The sequence below is a fragment of the Molothrus aeneus genome, chromosome 4 (assembly GCF_037042795.1).
Source record: "Molothrus aeneus isolate 106 chromosome 4, BPBGC_Maene_1.0, whole genome shotgun sequence".
NCBI classification, from domain to species: Eukaryota; Metazoa; Chordata; class Aves; order Passeriformes; family Icteridae; genus Molothrus; species Molothrus aeneus.
In genome coordinates this window covers 18264498-18284951 of record NC_089649.1, presented here as the reverse complement: position 1 = coordinate 18284951, position 20454 = coordinate 18264498, and the positions used below count along the sequence as shown (strand labels likewise).

Genomic DNA, 20454 nt, shown 5'->3' with positions numbered 1-20454 from the left:
CACCAGACATCACATCTGCATAGCCTGAACTGGGAGAAGATTGGAAGGCTCAAGAGACCGGCTGCAAGCTAAGGTTTCCAGATCAAATCAAGACTAGGTCAGAAAAAAAGAAACCTAATCATTCTACATAGCAACTGCCTGGCAGCTGATACAAAATGAATACTTAGAGTTAGGTCAGCTTTTTTAGACAGCAGATGTCTGCACCATGACACCTATTCATTACCTAGGGTTATTAACTACACAAATATAATTTTTCAGGATTTAACAAAACTCCTTATTGCATAAAGCTATTTACACCTCTTTGTGAAAAGCTCAGCATTGCACTTTTCAGTTCTGTTTTTTAAAAAGTGACTTTTCTTAAAGAAGTTCACTAATAAAAACATTTTTACAGTCACAGTAAAATATAATAGGAATTAAATTATGGTGCAATAATTCACACTTGACTGCACAGAGGCCATTTGGCCTTCATCTTTGTGTCTGAATGTGCTGGGTGGGAATTACTGCACTGTAATTCACATGCTGTCACATCTTATGGCTTGGCTAACACTTGAAAAAATCAGAGCTCAGAGTTGGTCACTAGAGAACAGAAATCAGTCTTGTCAGGAAATTGTTACAAATGACAGAAGCATCAGATATTTCAGGCCTGAAAGGTAACACAGCTTACCCCCTCCTGCTGCTGTGAGCACATTTTCTCTTGCTGCAGTTCAGAAAGAAACCCACATGCACTGCTGCCATACACCAGAGATGTTAAAAACCACCAAATGTTTAGGATGGGAAAGGACTAAATATCATCCAGTTCCAACCCCCCTGCCATGGGCAGGGACACCTCCACTAGACCAGGTTGCTCAGAGTCCCACCCAACCTGGATTTGAACACTTCCAAGGATGGGATGTACAGCTTCCCTGGGCAACCTGTTCCAGAGCCTCACCACCCTCACAGTGGAACTCTTTTTAGCTTTGTGGAACATCACAACCTTCCTGTGGCCCCTTCTCTTGGGTTTGTTCAGATCCCTCTGGATGGCATTCCATCCTTCAGGCATGGCAATGCATCACACAGCTTGGTGTCAACAAAAAACTTGCTGAGGATGCAGCGAGTGGATCCCTTTGTCCGTGACACTGACGAAGACATTAAATAGTCCTAGTCCTGATTTGGAACCCTGGGAGGAAAAGGTTTTGTTTCCTCCCTATAGGAGGAAGATTCTTTGAGCAGACACACTTGCCAAAAACTGAAGAAAAACCCCCACATTATGAGAAAACCTGCTTACAATCTCCCTCCTTATTTACTGTGAAATTTAGACATGAAAGAAGTGGGTCTGCACACAGACCTCTACATTGCGTAATGGCTTAAACAAGAATTAAATACTGGATAGTCTTAAAAAGGTTGAATTTCACCCTCTATCAGTTTATAGATTGATCTGTCATTAGATGGGGAACTTAATACTCTCATTTTTAGTGTAATGCTGCTAATGAAAGCACTGTAGTTTATACAGAGAACAGCCACCTCCTTTTATCAGGAAAAGCCTTCCTCGATCTCTTGTTCCACTATGGAGAAGGTGGCACGGCTGCAGGTAATACAAATTGCCAAGAATAGCAAACATTATAAATATTTCAAGGATGATTAATCTTTAAAACACTGAAGTTAGGCAGAAGCCTGGAAGTCAACTTGGCTATTTCACAACTAATAAAACATGTATCTTGTATTTCATTGTGACTGTATAAAGAGTATCGTAGTAAAAGGCAATTATCCACCATTCACTAGCTAACATAACACTTGTACAAGTAGAAAAGAAACACAGTATGTATTTTAAGCAGTGACAGTATTTTCACCGTATTAAAATAGTAGTGAGGCGAATGTTCAGCTCACATTAAACAGCACTCTGTCACCAAAGCCCAGCCTGCTAGCATCATATATTCCCCCAAGATAGATAATGCAGCTTGCTTTAACAGAATCATTGTCACCAGGCAACTACCAGTGCTGTTCAGTAATAAATATTTCCACTGTTCCCACAGAAACTGGCTCGGCATCTGGACCTGCTAATGCCTGGAGAGATCAGCCTGACCTTGGAGTGCCATCTTTTCACAAGGATGCAGCCCTCGCCACGGCTGTCTCCCAGAAGCATTGCAGAGATGGAGCAGAAGCTCAGAGGGCAGGAACAGGACAGCAGACGAGGCTCTCTCTCTTCCTTGCAGCTGCAGTGACTTGAAAGGACTTCAAATTTCATTTCCTCCTCGGCGAATGATAAATTATCTCAGCCCCATCTCAAACTAATTCGCACATGGAGAGACAAAATGGCATCTGTCCCTAAATGCAGGAAGGTCACTTCACAGCTATGCCACAAGACTGCATAAATGAATTCTTGGAGGCAACCAGTTTTAAGTTTAGAACTGGGCCAGCAGCATCTGCAGTCCTGCCAGTTGGGTGCTGTCAAGTATCAGTATTAGGCCTTAAGCTTCATAACAACACCAGGCTCCAGGACTTGACAGGCTCTGTCTGAACTACAACCTATTTTAGCTTAAACTTCGCTCTAATCTCCAAAGTTATTTGAGAAACTTTGCTGCACTTGCAACTTCCCCTGGGATCAGATAACTTTTGTCTAGTCTGTCCTAGCTGCAATGTCAGATTGTCCTGGTTTTGGCTGGGATAGAGTTCATTTTTTCTTAGTAGCTGGTACAGTGCTGTGTTTTGGATTCAGTATGAAAATACAGAATCACATTCATATACAAGGCTGAAGGGAAGCAGGCAAGCATCTGTGTGGTGCTTAGATACTAGCTGGGCTTAGGTCACACATGCCTATTGTTTGTCCTGTAATTTCAGCCAGGTTTTGGTTACATTATTGTTTAACTTGTTCTGACTTCAGTTTTGCTTAGTTTTGGCCAAGTGTGTGTTTCTAACCCAAAAATCGCATTGGATATCAAGGAAAATATTAAGGAATTTAAGCAATCACAGCAATGACTAACCTACGCCATAGATCATCAGGAGAGAACAGTGTGCAACCCATTAATAAATACAGGGTTAAAATATATATAAAACAATCCCAAGCAGCTGCAAGACCAGGAGGAACCAAACCCCAGAACTTTGCCCAAGCAAGATCCAGGATGCTGACAGCTTGCTCTCATGTCACAAGCACAAGGCAAGAGCTTAGCAGCAGAAGAAACAGGCAGATAGTCACACCTGTTGATTTTACTGCATTTGTAACAATCTCCCACAGAAACTGGGCAATTTGGATTATTACTTAATTGGAAAAAGAACTGGTTGTCCCCTTTTTAATTATTAAAAGAAGCAGAATAACAACAATTAACTCATTCTTTGTTGCCCATCATATACCTAGACACGCAGTACAATCCTTAAAAAGTAATTTGCAAATAAATAATAATAAGCCAATCTGATAGGATGATAAAGATCTTTCCATACAACAGGCCTTCAGCTCTCTTCCAGAGCCTAAAATAAGTTACTTGTTTGGAGACGTGCAAAATTTCACCCCACAGCGATCAGTGTGCTATCCTTCCCATCCTGCTCCTAACAGCATGCAGTTCTGAATCCCTTTATTTCTATTATTATTTTTGTCCAGCAGTCTGGAAGTCTTAAATCTCAGCTATGAGCCACACAGGAGCACGACAGCAATGTGACAGAGCAGGTGCACATCTCTCCAGGCTTGCAAACTGAGCTGCTGCCTGTCATGTCCATCTCATTTCAAGTGAACTTTTGACACGTTCATTTGTGGGTGAAGAGAAATCTGCTCTGTTTGGGGTCAAGGGGAGGAAGGCTGAGGAAGAGAACAGCTGCTCATTCCAGAAAATGCCTCTTGGAAATCCACCTGCCACAGGGAAAGAGGATCCGTTTGCTCAGGTGTACGTGGGGGGAAACAAACCAAGCAGCACTTTCCCAGGGTCCAGACCTTCAGATGCTTTGGGAAAAGCTTCCAAAGGGGGGCAAAAGTCCTGTCCCCTTAGCAGAGCCCTTGCAAAGGACGAAAAAAGCTTTGCTTTTATTGTAATTGCTGATGGCTTTATTTTACTCCTTGGCATTATTTCAGTCTATCTTGTGTAATTCTCTGATTTTGTATAACAGGTTTAGTTTTAGGCAAAAAATGGATTTACAGGCTTTGCTGTAGCTTAGGAGTAGGGATAGCTTTGGGGGGGGGAGGGGGGCTTCTACACTGCTCCAGGTTGTGGCATAAATTGGAAGCTATTTCCCATTCAAGTCAAGGGTAACAGTAAAGATAGCAGCCACTAAACAGATCTATTATTACCTTAAGTATTTCACATGGTTCAGGTTTTTTGGTGAGCTATGATTCAAAGCAGTCTGAGCAAAACTAGACAGTGCTGTGCCTGTGTATTTTGGATGCAGCAGATTAACATCATCACTGAGGAAATGCAAGGACTCATGACCTTTTCCCCTTTTATGATTTCTACAGCTTATCAACAAGATGACATTGTACCAGGGCACTATTCTGGAAGATTACTTTTCATCTTCCAGATCACTGAAGTATACACCCTTTGACTCCATACCTGTCATCACAGCCCAAGACACGCCATCTACTCCAAGAAATGATACAGCTAAAGCAAAAAACAAAAAAAAAACAAACAAAAAAAAAAAAAAAACCAAAAACAAAACACCAAAAAAAACCACCAAGCCCCCTCAAAAAAACCCCAAAACACCACCACCACCTCTCCAATTTATGAGATCACTGGTCTAAGAAATCTGTCTGTAATGCAGCTACCACTATGGATGAAGAGGCTGTGTCAGGGAACGAGATGTAGCAAGCTCAGTCTGAAAAAGTAGCTCATATCATCTCCAGCAATCACTACAGTACAGGAGCCATTCCAGATCATGAAAGAGGAACTCAAATGCTTGATTCCTGTTAAGCATAAATTCTGAATGCCTTCTGCATGCAGTGAAAAGGGATTACTAAAAGAGAACATTAAAAAAAAAAAACAACCCAAAACAGGGCTTAATTAGGCTATTTTTATAAGGAAGGTGAGGTTGTGGCATGTGTTTAAACAGCATGCCACAGTGCTGAGATGGAAGCTGCATCCTGGCCACTCAGAGATCAGAACAGGGAAAGCCAAATGAAGTTCTCTGGCTCAGACCAAGGGTGCTCTCCCTCCCTTGTTCAAAGACAGCTATCACACCTCCACCAGCAGCTGATCAGATAGTGTGGGTGTTGGGTAGGTGGGTGATGGTCAAATTGACCACCACTGTGCATTTAGTCTGGAGAGGAGCATAAAGGGTAGAAATATTTCCAGACATAGTTTCTGCACCTCTGGCACTTGCTCATCTGTACTATAATATGACTCCTAGGATACTTGGGACATTTTCATTTACTGGGACTATCAGGCAGGACTTTCCAGCTACAGTGGCACTGAGAATCTTAAACAAAACTGCCAGGGGCACATTTAAACTAATAATTGCCTTCACTGTTAATACTACTTAATTATAAAGATTTACAAAACATTTAGCATTTAACTTTCCTGGAGAGGATTGGAGAGCACCTTTCTGAACAGCTCTTTCTTTCCACCCTAATTGGTCAACTCAGTTTAAACACTCATTCTAATTTTCAAGTCAGTGAGGAAGAGTCTTGCTTAAAGAACAATAGTACAGATAGCCTTTGTCCCCAAAGGTTATGTAAGACAGGTTGTGCTCTATAGACATGTTCAGCCAATCATATTTTTTCTTTTTTTCCATCACCTTTTCTGTAAAATTTCCTCTAGTGTTTTAGCACATACACAAAGGATCAGTTGGTAAAGCTCAAAAAGCCTGATGAATATTTTAAAAGCAGGGGCCCACAGCTTACATACAGGGAGTCATGTCATTTACAGACATGCTTCCACTGGCCTTTAATTAAAATGAGATCCTTGGCAGAGTTCACCTTCCATTTAAGCATCAGAAGAATCAGGCAGACAGATTTTCCAAAGTTCTGCCCTGAGCATTTAGTAACCATCACTGCTAATAGGAGCTCCTCAGCCCTTCAGCACTTGGGAAACCTGGCAGCTTACTTCTAGAGCACACTTGGGTTTTTCTCATATCAAAAGAACCCAACAGGCCTCAAAATCTTATTTCAAAGAATTACAGGTGTCACATTTCACTTAAGAGTTTCCTGGCTAATAAAACAGATCAAATTTTTCTGCTACAGCTCTGTGTTAGATTTGCATGGCCAGGTTTTGGGGAGGGAGGGCTGGTTACAGGGGTGGCTTCTGTGAGAAGCTGCTTGAAGCTTTCCCAATGTGTGACAGAGCCAATGCCAGCTGGCTCCAGCACAGACCCATCACTGGCCAAGGCTGAGTCCATCAGGGACTGTGGTAGAGCCTCTGGGATAACATAGCCAAAAAAGGGGACAAAGCTGCTGCTTTGTGAGAGAAAAAGCTCTGGAGACAGGGGTCAGTGAAGGAAGAGGTGCAGGAGGTGCTCCACATGCCAGAGCTGGGATTTCCCTGCAGCCCTTGGAGGTGAAGCAGCTGTGCCCCTGCAGCCTTGCTGTGGCTGTGTGGAGAGAGAAGCCCAGGCTGGAGCAGGTTCTCTGGCAGGACGAGTGACCCCCTGGGAGGAACCCATGCTGGAGCAGGGGAAGAGCGTGAGGGCTCCTCCCTCTGAGGAGGAGGGAGCAGTAGAAACAAGACGTGATGAATTGAACACAGCTCCCATTCCCTGTGTCCCTGTACTGGTGCAGGGCAGGAGGTAGAAACAACTGGGAATAAGTTCACTTCAGGAAGAAGGGAGGTGGGGTGGACGGCGTTTTTACAATTTGTCTTTATTTCTCATTGCCCTCCTCTGATTTGTTTGGTAATAAATCCATTTTTCCCCAAGAAAAAGGAAGAAAAACTCTGTCTAATGTAGCAGCTAAACTCAGAAAAAGAAGCCTTTATGTGTCACCAGAGTTCTTTGTTTCAGTAGTTAAGTCATAATGCAACCTGGGAATCTCAAAGACATGAGGTGCAAGCAGGGAGAGAAATCAACATCCTGTAAAAAAACCCACACCATTAGGAAAAGACAGACAAAATCCTTGCTATTTTCTCTTCTCTTCCCTTCCCCCAGGCACATTTACACCATCTCTCACTCACCATGGGCAAACGGTGTTAAGAGCATTGTGAAGAACAGCAGCTGTGATGACCACATGACTGTGAAGGAGAGCTTGAAAGTATCCCAGCAAACAAGGGTTCAAATAAAAAGGTGAGTGTCCTCCTGCACTTGCTTCCAACACTTCAACTGTTGTTGGCCTTCAATTCACATCCAAAAAGGGGAAAAAAAAACCAAACAAAAATAATAATAGTAAAAAAAAATCCCACAGCCAGTATCCAGAGTCTGAGACCTACAAACGAGAAAGGGAAAAAAAAAAACTGCAGTTAGTAAAACAGTAAGATAGATGTTTTCAATCAAGTCTTGCTGCATTTCTTTGCTGCCAGCAGCTGTAAAGGCAAATGTGTCTTCCCCACTCCTGGCCCTTCAGACGCATGCACATTCCTACATAAAACAGGAATTAAAACTTAGGCCTGTGCAGAGAACCAGTTGGTGGATAACCAGTGCTCTGCCTCCTCTCTCAAAAGAGGGCCCCAGACAGCAGTTTTGAACAAAAAAGCTGAGACTTTTCCCTTCCTTTTGCATTTCTGTCGTGCCTCCGACGTGGATGCTAATGGCAAGATAGCAGGGCAGGCAGTGGGATTAGTAACAAGGCTGGGGAGCATTTCCCTGATGATATGCCAGAAAGCCTCTCTTTGTTTGGGGCAACCTGTATGGCTTTTAATCACTGCATTGGACCAGGCTTTGAACCCAAGCAGAGCCCAAAGTCACCCTTATCCTGCAAGCAGCTACTGTCTACTCACTGCTAGTCGAGCTCTGCAGTTATTTACTGTAGAACTCAATTCCTCAATTTATTGAGGAATTAAACATAATGGTCTCGTCCATCCCACGCGCTCACAGGAAAGCGCGGGGAAATCTGAATCCGCGCTTGAATAGAAACATTCGCTCATTTAACTGGAGAACCTATTCCAGCTTTCCATCATTTTAATCTCTCCAGAAGGGGCTAGATGGCCACGGTGACTCAAACTTGGCAGGAAAAAAACAACTACACAGAGTTAAACTGCGGCAGCAGTTAGAAACTTAGCTCCCCACTGACTCTGAAATGATGAGGAAATATGAGGAATTGAAAAGTACTTTACATATCTGTTTTGAACTCCTTAGACTCTGCAGTCTTCACAGTATTGGTCTAATTAAAAATCTCTCCAAAAATCTCTGATCAACAGAAGTTATTCTTCTCTGAGCACAGAAGCTGTTTTTGCCAACTTTTGTTCTTACCCAAAACCAAGTCTGAGCCAAAAAGCTGTATGAAAAAACTGTGCTGCATGCCATTGTGATGCGGGTATATTTCTGAAAGTCTGGCATGACAAAGTGGCCTTTGTTTTGCTTCCTATCTTTACTGATCAACTAAATAAAACCCCATATTGTTCAGAACCAAAGTCTATAAAGAAGCTGCATTTTTTTTTAATAAATATATCTTGCACTGCCAAGATTTTATTTTCTCACTTGACTCTCCTCCCCAGTCTGTCCCTGCTATTTGTTCACTCAAATGTAGCATTTAGTTTCCATAGCTTTTTTTCTCATCTCTGTATGTGGGGTAACTAAAAATCCAAGGTCAATCTGAAGTCAAGCGGTTTCTTTATAGACATCCTTGAAATTAAAACTTTGCTCTAGCTGGGACTAATCAAAATGGTCATTGATAATAATAAAAGTCTGCTTTTCAAATAGGGAAGACCCTCATGAATATTTTAAATTGTACATTGTAAACAGTGGTCAAGTTTTCCATCTATATTTTAGTAGGCTACCAGTACACATCAAACTACAGCACTGCCATTATTTATGCATGCTTTTTCTATGGCATCCTCTGTAAAGTTTTAAAAGTGAGAAGCTTTTTGTGCTACAAAATTTTAAAAGGCATACAGAGATGGGTGAAAGCTATCTAAGCACAGGTACACTTCCCTGAAGCAAAAGCTCAGTCAGGCAGTGAAGGAGCGAAGGTTTGTTTTCGATTTTTATTTGTTTAAACTGAATCAGTTCTGAATAATCTAAGCCTGTTAGAAAGAGATAACATTATGGCGCAGTAAAAGGGTTTTGGGTATAACTGAAGCAGCCACAAATTAATTAGGCTCTCTAGCCCAGAGAAGGGATAATTGTCAGCAAAATACTTACACAGAGCCCTTTAAATTTTTTTATCTGTCTATACATTCCTGCATGATAGGATTCAAATTTTTTTTTTTCCTATCATCTCACGGGCTGAGGCTGAATGTGCAAAGCATTCACACTCTACAAAGTCCAAACACTAATTTTTGAGAACTAATGTCTTGGAACCACCAGAGCCACAAACAAACATTTTATCCTCCTGGAAAGTACATTATTGAGTCACAAAGCTCCTGTGCAAAAGAGACAACAGGACTAGCTCATCATTACACACCATTTACTCCAGTTGTAAATCTGACCAAATACTCTCTGCCCTGCTATCCCTTCCTGCCAGAGGAGAACACACCAGAGATGTGACCTGTCAGGTGGTGTCTGCACACCCGGGCTGGCACAACCTTCCCCTTAAACTTCTGCAAAGCCTTCAACTCAAGCTCACACACAAATATTACCAAATACACAATGTGTCTGGAGACATTCCAGCTGTGTTTAACAACACAGGGCACCACTAGATTAACCAAGAACATTGGAATGCTGCAAAGTTCTGGGTGGGTTTGTGTTTCATGTAATCAAATAATCACAGTGTGTTTGAGAAATGGGTATCTGCAGGGAAACAGCTACATAGGAAATGAGTGGAACAAGCCTTTTTCTTAATGGTCACTCAACTCCCACGAGCAGCAGAAAGAGGCCTGCAAAACAAAATTCACTTCATCGTTGGATTACCTCCAGGTAAAGTACAGCCAAGGAGAAAAACTAGAGAAAACACTTCACTATCTGTGAACTGTAATGCCGAATGTTACATTTATTCATGCAAGAAAGGGATACACTATCACAGTGAAAAATTTAAGAGCCTGACTTAAGGAGTTTAGACTTTAACCACAAAGATGATGCAGCCTGCATTGATTTAACAGAAAGTTCTTCTGCTCACTGACCTTTATGCCCAAAGGGCTGCCCCTGACACCTTCACAGTCTGATCTGCTGCATCACCCAAACCAGAACTGCATGCTGGCAGTTCCCAAAAATCCAGCTCAAAGTGCTACTGACAGAATAGGAGAAAGCTAAATAAAGGAAACTAAGGCCTCGTAGAGAAGAGATGAGCAGTGAAGTATTCATCAAGGCGTTGCTCATAAAAGAGCATTATAGATACACTGACAATCTCAACATCTACCCAAGTCTGTTCTTCAGCAGTTGATGTCAAGCAGCACATGGAGCATTTTCTGAGCTCATCTGTCGGCAGTCTACAGGGAGGGTGAAAAAGAAAAGGAAACCAGTTCGTGTGGTGAGTGAACAGATAGGCTGAATTCAAAGCAGAATTCAGAGCAGCACAAGCCAAACCTGTCAGAACTCCATTTAATTACTGCCTTCTTCCAAACACAAGCAGTTGCACCTGCACAAAGCTGTTCCCTACCCTTCTCACACGGCAAAAGCTGCTCCAGGTATCCAGCATTTTCTAGGCAGCCAGGGGAGGGAAGAGAGTCTCTTACAAAGGGGCCCAAGAGCAAAAGCCAGATAAGAATGCTGGGGTGTTCTTATCCAGTTTTACCTGCAGCAATTTCCTTCCCATCCCTGAAAATATGCAGAGCAAAACTAACTTGAACAAATCAAGGACACAAGGATTGCTTTCTATTTCTTTACAGAATAAAGATTCCAGCACTTATTCTCCTCCTCTGACAAAAGTCACCGACTAAGTAGGAAATAAGTGTGATGTTTCAAACAAATATCATTTAAATTCTCTATTTACGAGGGGAAAATTTTGGAAGTAATTAAACTCCTTGAAGCTGATGGTCCAAGCTGGAACCATGGGTGTAATTCCCCATTCTCAGCATCTGCTACTTGAGATTATTTCAGGCAACATATTCAGAATTTTGTTAAGAGAGGGAAGAGAAATAACCCAGCAAGAAAAAAATAAAACATGCAATATCTGCAAAATTAAATTAACTGCAATTTAATGTTAGAAAATTTCCATAAGTAAGAGAATGAGCTCTATTTCCACCTCCATTATGAATGACTAAACAAAAAAATTTCTTCAATACATTTGGCCGTAAGTTGTTTGCAACTTATTTTGTTTATATTTTGCAACATTGCTAAAAAGGAAAAATTCTGCTCCTCCAGTCTCTTTCCACCTTTATCCTATTTCAATACATTTTCCCTGTCAGGTACTCAGGACGTGTCTCCCTGGGTCACTTTGTGGCGGCAGCAACACAGCCTGCTATGTAAAAGGTTACACAGACATTAACAACGTATAACACAGGGGGAGCAGGGCAGGAGCAAGCGGCATTCCTGGCATTTCCACATGCATTCTCACTCATAGCCACTCACTGAAGCTACTGCTACATAGTCATTGATGGACAGATTTTTCTGTGTGCATTTTTAAGAAGTCAGGAACACGTTTCTGAGACAAACTGAATTGTCTGTAAACTTTTATCTCTGTCTGCATTCAGCCCAGGAGAATGTTCATCCTGTACCACAAATATTTATGAAGTCAGAGCTCTCACCGAGTTCAGAAAAAAACACTTTTGTTTCTCAAAATAATGAGAGTTGTCCACAGCTTTTAGCTCTTCATCTTTCAAGTTTGCCAGATGTGAGGAAGCACTGTGAGAGAGCCAGGGAGCCTTCTTAGGACACACCAGCTTGTGGTTCAAACTGCTCACATCTACATGTCCTCTTTCTGTACTGCATGTACCTGCTTCTGCTCTCACACCTCTGCTGCGCTTGTGGACCCTGAAGGAAATGACTCAACCCTCTCCCCCAGTATGTGCAAAATGACACAGTATTTCTAAGTCACTTCTTCCAAGAAAGATTTAAAATGAGCACTTGCACCTCTATTGCATTGAATTGCCATTCCTGCACATTAATATTAATTTCATCCATCTTGTTTGGTAACTAACCCAAGACCATTCTGCTTGTTATTTCCACCCTTATACCTGATGTAGCACTCTGGAAAGTGATTTTAAAAACTTTAAAAACACGCAACAATAGCAACAAGATCTAATAAGTCAGTGTTTATCCTGGATTCTCGGGTATCACTGCAGTGCTACTTACACTTCCCTGAGGAGAGAGGTCAGTGCAGCAAGGAGCCACTCTCAGCTCAAACCAGGCTCATCAACCACCTGTTTAGGCTATAATTCAAAGTGACAAAGAGCTCTCTAGATGTTCTGCGGGATTTGATGCAAAATAACTCTCAAGTGTTAACTGAGTTAATTCATTTCAGGTTAATCAAGCCTTTGATGAAAGCACACCCAAATACAGATCAGCTGAATATAGTAGTTCTTGGGGTTTTTTCCTGTGTAGGTGAAATAGAGGCTTTTGTGTTGTTCCAGAGGTTGAAAGGGGAACTTCAGCTATCAGCTGCTTTTTGGTTTTCCCATTCAATCCAGAATCAAAGCAATTTCAGCAGAAAAATATAATTATACTAACAGTGAGGCCATTCACACATCTTGTGACTACACATGGAAGGATGGGGGGAAGTAACAGAGAAAAGTTAAGAGTCTTGAAAATATGGTCTAGAAGCTGAGAACGAATGTACTGAATTGTACATCTGAATATCACAGCTACTGAATGTTCCAGACTTTCTTTAAGTGCCTGCTGGTTATCCTTGGCAATGTAATTCATCACAGATTTAAGAGTAAAGTACACCATTCACAAGGTCCCTGCGTGTGTGCAAATATATGATAACACATTCAAAATTTCAAAAGGTGCAGAGTATCATGTGAGGATGTGGTAAAATATGCAAATGTTTGTATTGCATTACCACCCCAGATCAACGGGCTTTCTGAAAACTGATTACAAAAAACTTGGTACTCTCGCTGGTTAAGCACCACCTGCTAAAGCACATCACAGCTGGCAAGAAGCATGTCAGTCCCTCCACTCCAAAGCCATCAGGGCAAAATAACCCCTGCAAATACTGGGAAAAGCCATGCAGCTCTTCACACAAGCTGCACAGCACCATAAACTTCTGACCACCTGGAACAATCCTATGTCATCAGCAATCATTGCAACAATCTTCTGAAAAATTTTGGGGAGGTGTTAAGATCTTTCTCAGAAATTTATTATACCTACATAATACACCCATCTTCCTCAAATGTTTTAGTTGATAGCACATCTTTATAGAGGGAAAATAATGCATAAGCAAGCACTCTTCACAGTATTGCCAACAGTTATGATTTCATTGCAAAACTCAATATGTGGCAGCTCCTTGCAATAATAAAAATTTCAGCTTTCTTTTCAAGTAAATTTGTCCTTGCAGAAAGAAGCTTAAAAATAGGACCCAGGCACAGCTCAGAGGCTCAGTAAACCAGTGGTAAATAAACATAATTCAACATATTTGATTTGAAATTCACATGACTTTTAATCAAATCTTGGTTTTTTGTGGGTTTTTTTTTTTTCCTGTGAATGTTAGAGGATGTTGAAAGTCTGGGTCTGACAATACTCTCACAATGCTTATTTGCATTCCATAGAGCCTTCAGCAATTCTTCTGTGACAAATAAAACACGTGCGGTGCGTGCACTGAAAATGCAAACTTATCACCAGGGTCAGCATAATTTTAATTTCCCTTTGCTACCATAAACTCAGCTTATGTTTTGAGGCATCACCTCTCCCACACATCCTGGCCCCATTTCTTCAAGAGCCTTACTATGACCGTAATTGTGATGGCACAGATCCTGCACAGGGTCTTGCTTTAACGTGAGGAAGAGACAGCCTCCAAGGAGAAAATTAGCCAACTGAAGGGACAGAAAATTCCATGAGAGTTCAAAGAGGGGAAGTAAAGTCAGATATTGGGACCAGAGAAGGACTACTCCTAAACACCTCTGGATGCAGCCTTTAAAATACTTTTCAATATTCATTTATCCTCCCTAGCTCTCTCTCCCTGCTGTCTGCTTCATACCACCTTTAATTTTCTTCCTTTCCTCTTCCTGGCAGGAAAGGACCTCTTTAACTTGCATTGCTCCAGACTGACAAGCAGCTGCAGATATACATAGAGAAAGTTTAGTGACATTTACCTTCACTACATCGATGGGATTTTTTTTGCTGAGGTGTGCAGGGAGAAGCCATTTCCCTTTTGCCTGAATCCATCAGGAAGCAGCCCAGAGCTCATATTAGCGGCCTCTTTCCCTCTATACATCAGCCAGGAACAGCTGTTTGCTCACCCAAAAGCAGCATTATGTCAGAGAAGTTTCTTACTTAGAAAGATGACAGTGGACCACTTTTTGTGAGCCCTGCAATTCAGAAAAAGAGGAAAAGGCTGACTTGTGCCCACCCTGGGGCACTCTCCTTCACAGCCCAGCTGGCCCCACAGTTCTTTGGCTACCAAGGTTAAAGACATCAACAGCCACAGAGAATTGAGCAATGCTGAGCTGAAGCACAGAGTCTTGCCCCCTCTCTTTGATGGCTTGTTTCATGGGACCTGACAGATAGCAACACATGAACCAAAAATACCAGGATCGTGACTGCATTTCTCGTAGGAAGCAATACTTTTGACAGTGCTGGGTTTCCTCAGCCTCAGACTTGCTCCAGCTCCACTCACTACCTGCAAAGAGGACTATATGCAGGAATAACACAGGGAAAAAGTACCACTTGATTGAGGAATTGCAATGAGAACAGCCAGAAAACTGTAATGTATTTCCTGTGTGCAAATATGCATCCACCACATTTTTTATCCTGCTCTTGCTTAGTATTCTCTTCTCAAATGGATGGTAGCAGATGTGACTTGTTTTATTCTAAGAAATTTTGTGCTGATTAGGAAGTTAGAGGCAGTATAAGGAGGGATAATAACTTTTCCCATTGAAAATGTACTGCTCTTGAAAGACATCAACAACAAGAAACCACCTTACACACAACACTATGCATACATGCACAATATCGAGAGGAACAAAAATCGCTAGTAAATGAGATTAATGGCAAAAGCCAGGTGGATAACACATTTTTAAAGGAGAGTTATCTAGGAAAAAGATAAGTTTAATTGTCTTTCAGATCTGTTATGATGTAATAAATGTCTATTAATGTTTAGCAGCAAATTGGCTTTTAATGATCATTGCTATTTTTAGCTGGTGGGTGACACGTAGTTTAAATATAAAACAGATTTATGTTTTGCACACCAGAACGACTTTCTCAGATGACTCTCCTTGATTTAACCTCTTCACACCCCACAAGACATTTAATATAATTTTATTTCTAATAGACTGTGAGCCAATAGGATTCTATTTGCTACTACTGATGTTTTCAATGAGAAATAAAATCAATGAGGTTCATGCTGAAGATAAGTGTAAGTGATTAGTTAAGTGTAAGTGGCTTGGAAAATATTAGGAGGGCTACATTATTCAAGCAAATAATGCAAATTAAAAAAGACTCTGGATTGAAGTAAAATCTATTAAAAACCCCTGACCTTGCTGTGTTGGAAAAAAATCTTAGCTAGAATTTGTTCTTTTGGGACTATCTCAAAAATGAGCATTAGTAGGTGACAAATTTTGTCACATTTTTCAACACAAAGCAGTCAACCTTAAACATTCATACCTACAAGAAAAAAAAAAGAAAAAAGCTTCTTTTTAGACCTAGAGACAAAAAGCAGCCCAGTAGGTTGCTAGGAGAAAAATAAACAGCACTTGGTGTCATATAAAAAGAGCGGGCAAGCGAAGCAAAGCCCTGCATACACTGCCTGGGAAAGCGAGGCAGGAACACAGAAACAGCATTCTGCACCACTTTAAAAAAAAAAAAAAAGAAAAAGATATGCATACAGAAGAATAAAGGTTGCATCTAAATTTCTAGGTGTGGTATTCTCCAGTGAGTTGCATACACAGAAACAATAGCAAAAGCAATAGGGCCAATTAGTGAACAAAAAGTATTTATAGTTCCCTAAAGCAAATGTCTGTGTACTAATAACCAATAGCCTGTTTTTCCACATTTTACTATGTTAATGAATTCTGTTGCACATTAATCAAGAGTCGAACCTCTTTGATCTTTGGAGGAGGAAATAAAAAGAAAGAGATTTAATTACTGCACTCATTTTCTGCACAGATACTTTTGTTATTACTTATATTCTACTAACAGAGGTCACCATCACCCAAAGCTGAGTTATGAAAGGTCTTGGGCATTCTCACAGTAAAAAACAGCTTTCTTCCTCCTTACCCCTTCCTCCCTCATATTATCCAAACAACAAAGAATGGCATGAAAACACTCTTTTGCAGAGAACAGAGCTGTAGAGACAGAGGGGCAGGGGATTTCTATGTGTGCCCTTCAACTCTGAAATCACGCTTCAGCCAGTTAGTGGACCATTTCCAGCCAACTTTGAAAACCAGTCATAAATACTCAACATCTCTTTAACCCCTGCAGAAGCAGCCCCTCAGAACTGCACCCAATCCAACCCCTAAGGAAAATACCCCTCAAACACAAGCTGAAAGACTGCAACGTTTCTCTGATCTCCTTCCTAATGAGGAGCATCGCATCACTACACACAGCAGTGACTTCAAAACTGAAAGGGCCACTGCATTACAGCTGAGAGTCAACACTTCTCCTGGTACTACAAAAAAACATTTTATATGAGAAGCTCTGCATGGATAAAATATTTATATAATACAGATCACACACACTCTCTTCCCTTCTGAAGTGAAACAAAGGCCAGATATTTCCAGCTGAAACTACAAGAGGGACCTTAACTAAACCAAGCATTTAAACCTGGATGGAATTTCACCAGGAGCTTCCAGCTGAAGCCTCGGCTCTCACATCCCAACTTGGCATCATCACAACATATATATGGTAACCAGCTCTTCTTCAAAGTGACTAGCACCTTAACTCTTGCAAAAAGTATTTTTAAAAGCCAAATACTTGCTTTTTGCGAAAGAAAAGCAAGCAAGTTTTGCAGAAGAAAATCTTACTCCAGCAAGCATGTGTGCTTTTTTAATGGGTACTATCAAGTTTTTAAACAGTAAAATACTTGGATGAGTGAAAGGCTAAAATTAATTAATTCCTTGAGTGCTTTCTAGCAGAAATTAATTGTGAGGACAGTCAGGACAAACGTGCTTTTTAAGAGAATTGTCTTGGGCGCTGAGTAAGGACTATGAGACTCTTGTCCTCTTTTCACGCCTCATAGCTGAGGATCAGTAGCAACCACCTAAAGAGAAAATGCACCTGTTGTGAAATTTGCCAGTATAACATGGGCCTGCCCCTGTAAGGCTCAAACATATTTCTTAATGACATATTACATAGTAACGCCCACTGAGAGGGCCACCAGAAAACTGAAAGCAGGCTTTACTACAGAAAGCTATCTTAAGTCCCAGAAAATGATAAGTCCCAGAAAATTCTTATGTAAAGAATGGGAAGGGGAAAGCCCCAAATTAAACTCAGGAAATTCTTCAATGGCTTTTCCCCCCAGTTAAACTTGGGAGTCCTACTTGACTCCCCCCTGAAATCATGGGATTGCAACTTATCTCATAGCTAAACTAGACGAGAGTGACTGCATTCAGTAACAATGCTCTCATTTGTAGCTTGTCCAACTGAAGCAACAATCTTCCATAACATTTTACATTTTTAAGTATGCATTGAATTTAGAATAATCAAGAAAGTATTCTAAACATTTAACTCAGTCACAGCTATCTGGCAAAATCAAACACCATCTAATACAGTCAGACTGGCTGTACCACTAGAAACTCTGCAAAGAAATTAATTATTCAGCTCCCATTATCTATAAGGAAACAGCAAATAACCTCATTTCCATGTATCTGAGTATAACAGCTGTAAAATTTGCAGTAACACCTTTATTTGTGGTAGCAAAGGCCACTTCTGATTTTGCTCTTAATACCTTGCTTCCACCTAGATAAAAAAGTGAGACATCTCAGTAGTCGAGGAGTAACATTTAATTGCAGGAGTCATATTCAATTCCAAAGAAGAAATTAAGCACCTCTGGCAACTAGAAGGCAAGATAATTAATCTGGTGTATGGGCCTGTCTCTTGTGATATTTTGCAGGGGACTCTGTAAACACCAAAATGTAGCTATGCTTGATAGACAACATGAATTTGGGGGGAAGAGGGAAAATTTTGGTAACTCCTGAAATGTTCCCTGTTAAAGAAAAACGCCATTTCTTGTTCCTCTGCAGGAGAATGTTTCAAAAGCCAGCTCATCTGAGGTCACTGGCAAAGTCCTGCTGATTGTTAAAGGAAGATGTACAATCAAGAGAGAGCTTTTGAAAACATCACCCTAAGCCTAGTAAGCAGCAAGTAAAACCTTTGTTATTTAAGGTCATAGCTGGAAGTGAAACTGCAATAAAGTACTTCATTTGATTATCTGAAAGGCAATTCACTGTAAACAACAAACAACAACTCTTTACTACATCTTTACTTTGACTTATTTTACTGTAAGTGGACTAAGCACTGCAGTTTATAAAAAAAGGGAATAAATGACAGAGAGACATCAATCCTAAATATTTTGCTAAAGAAATCACTCTTCTGTTCATTTTGTTCTCCCTATAAGGGAGATTCACAAGGCTAAAGCAGAAACACTGGGCTTCAAAAGTAACCAAAATTGGCAAATTGTGCAGAAAGATAGAGTCATTGTTTAGTACTTGGCATCAGCATGGATCTGAGCAAGCAAGAACACAGATTGCCTATGATGGGAAAATCTATCAAATGTAAAAGAGCCAACTGATGGCTAAAATTCTAACATTAAGGTCCTTTCATTCACTGCTTACCTTCCATTTACACCAGTTTCATTTCCAAAGCAAAGGGACCCCAAAGAGGCAGTGCCTGAATTGAAAGAGAACTGTATTTCAGCTAAGAGCAAGATCAAGACCTTCTTACCAAGATCCAAATTTACAATCAAGGAAAAAGCTCAATATACCTGAAGTTCATTTTCCCCAAAATAACATTTTTCCATTTGAGTTTTCCCTATACTGGTTACAGAAACATGGAGAGAAGACTCAAATTTGTTTTCTGAGAGCAAGAAGGGGTAGATTGCTCCCTGGCAGCAGTGTCCCTTCTGACCACACAATCCAACAGTGCCTTTGCCCAAAGCTCACTTGCAGTGCACACACAGCCAGTACAGTTCATACACAAGCCCACAGACCCAGGGCCCAGCCAGGGCTGTCTCATTATGGAACAAAACAGAAATAGCATTCCTAAATTGGATGCGATCACCAGGAACAATTTAGCGTCAAATGCTTCAAAATCTGCATGTGAAAAGCCAAAGCACTGCATGCCAGATTTCAGGCTGTAGATAGCCTTAGGGTGAGAGAGCAGGCCAGTCCAAACAGGACAGTTTGCTATCAGAAATTTATCAGTGTTCATGCATTATTTCTTCCTCCTGCATTGGGAATTAAACCCACTGATGTGGGGCTCAGATTGGCAGAGTGAAGGGAGGGACAGATGACCAAAACAAGCACTTTGTCACAGCTAGAGGGAGAAAGCAATGTTTGGCAGAGAGCTCCACTCATGTCAGAGGTTGACATCCTCTTCATCCATGAGGGGCTTGTTGAGTGCCACAGTCACATATTGACAGCAGAAAACAAAAATGCCTTTTCATGTTAATCACGTTGGGAAAATTCCAAGAGTTTTCCCCTCCCTTCTACCTTGTTTTTAAAAAACTCCAATATTGAGAATAACACAGTCCACTCCCAAACACAAGAAAATCAGGTGGTTTTACAAGCCTGAGTCTTTACAAGACCCATCACCTGAAGAGGAAGGAGTTAATCAACTCAGAGACAAGGAAATCATGCTGGGTTATCCAGCAGCAGAACTGAATTTCTCTCTGAAGCAGAAGTTTGAGGCTCACATGACTGGGTATGCCAGGACTTCTCAACCAACCTGCACATATATCAGGGAAATCCTGACAAAGTTACCTTTATCTCCTCCTTGAGAATTAAAATTATGTAAGCTCTCCCTTCAGAACACAAAAGATAGAGATTTGCTCCTACCCAAGCATTTCTGATCCAAATTACTTTTTCTGAATTTTACATTTTCTTAAAAATGATTATCAATTTCAATATTTTATAAAAATTAGGTTTTCCTATGAACCAGGTTAGAAATTACTTTTTCTGATAATGTTTCAATCCATGGCACTTCATTCTAAGAAACTAAGGTGCTAAGGTGCTCTTAACAGAAGATTTCAGTTGTGTTGAAACATTCTGGCTGATACATGCTTTTGATTAAGAAAGCCAATTTGCTGGAGAAAATAGTATCCCTGGATTTTTTTCCATCTCCTCAAAACTGCCAATAACTTAAAGCAATTTTCCCTCTACTCAGAGAAGATACTTGCAATGTGATGACTCACATCACTGTTGCATAAAATGGTCAGACCACTGGACA

At 40.9% G+C, this 20454-nt stretch overlaps 1 protein-coding gene across 20 annotated transcripts in view; it reads right to left on the bottom strand.

The window, feature by feature from the left end:
• The window catches only part of ADGRL3 (adhesion G protein-coupled receptor L3), a 493319-nt gene that overhangs the window by 311678 nt on the left and 161187 nt on the right, over window positions 1-20454 (bottom strand). For 19 of the 20 annotated variants that reach the window (XM_066548038.1, XM_066548041.1, XM_066548021.1 and 16 more), the window contains exon 3: window positions 7059-7306. In XM_066548038.1, coding sequence (XP_066404135.1) covers window positions 7059-7113 — 55 coding nt within the window. In that variant the 5' untranslated portion in view covers window positions 7114-7306. Of the gene's footprint in view, window positions 1-7058; window positions 7307-18842; window positions 18898-20454 lie in introns of all 20 variants that reach the window. The other variant, XM_066548022.1, reaches the window with a different exon arrangement.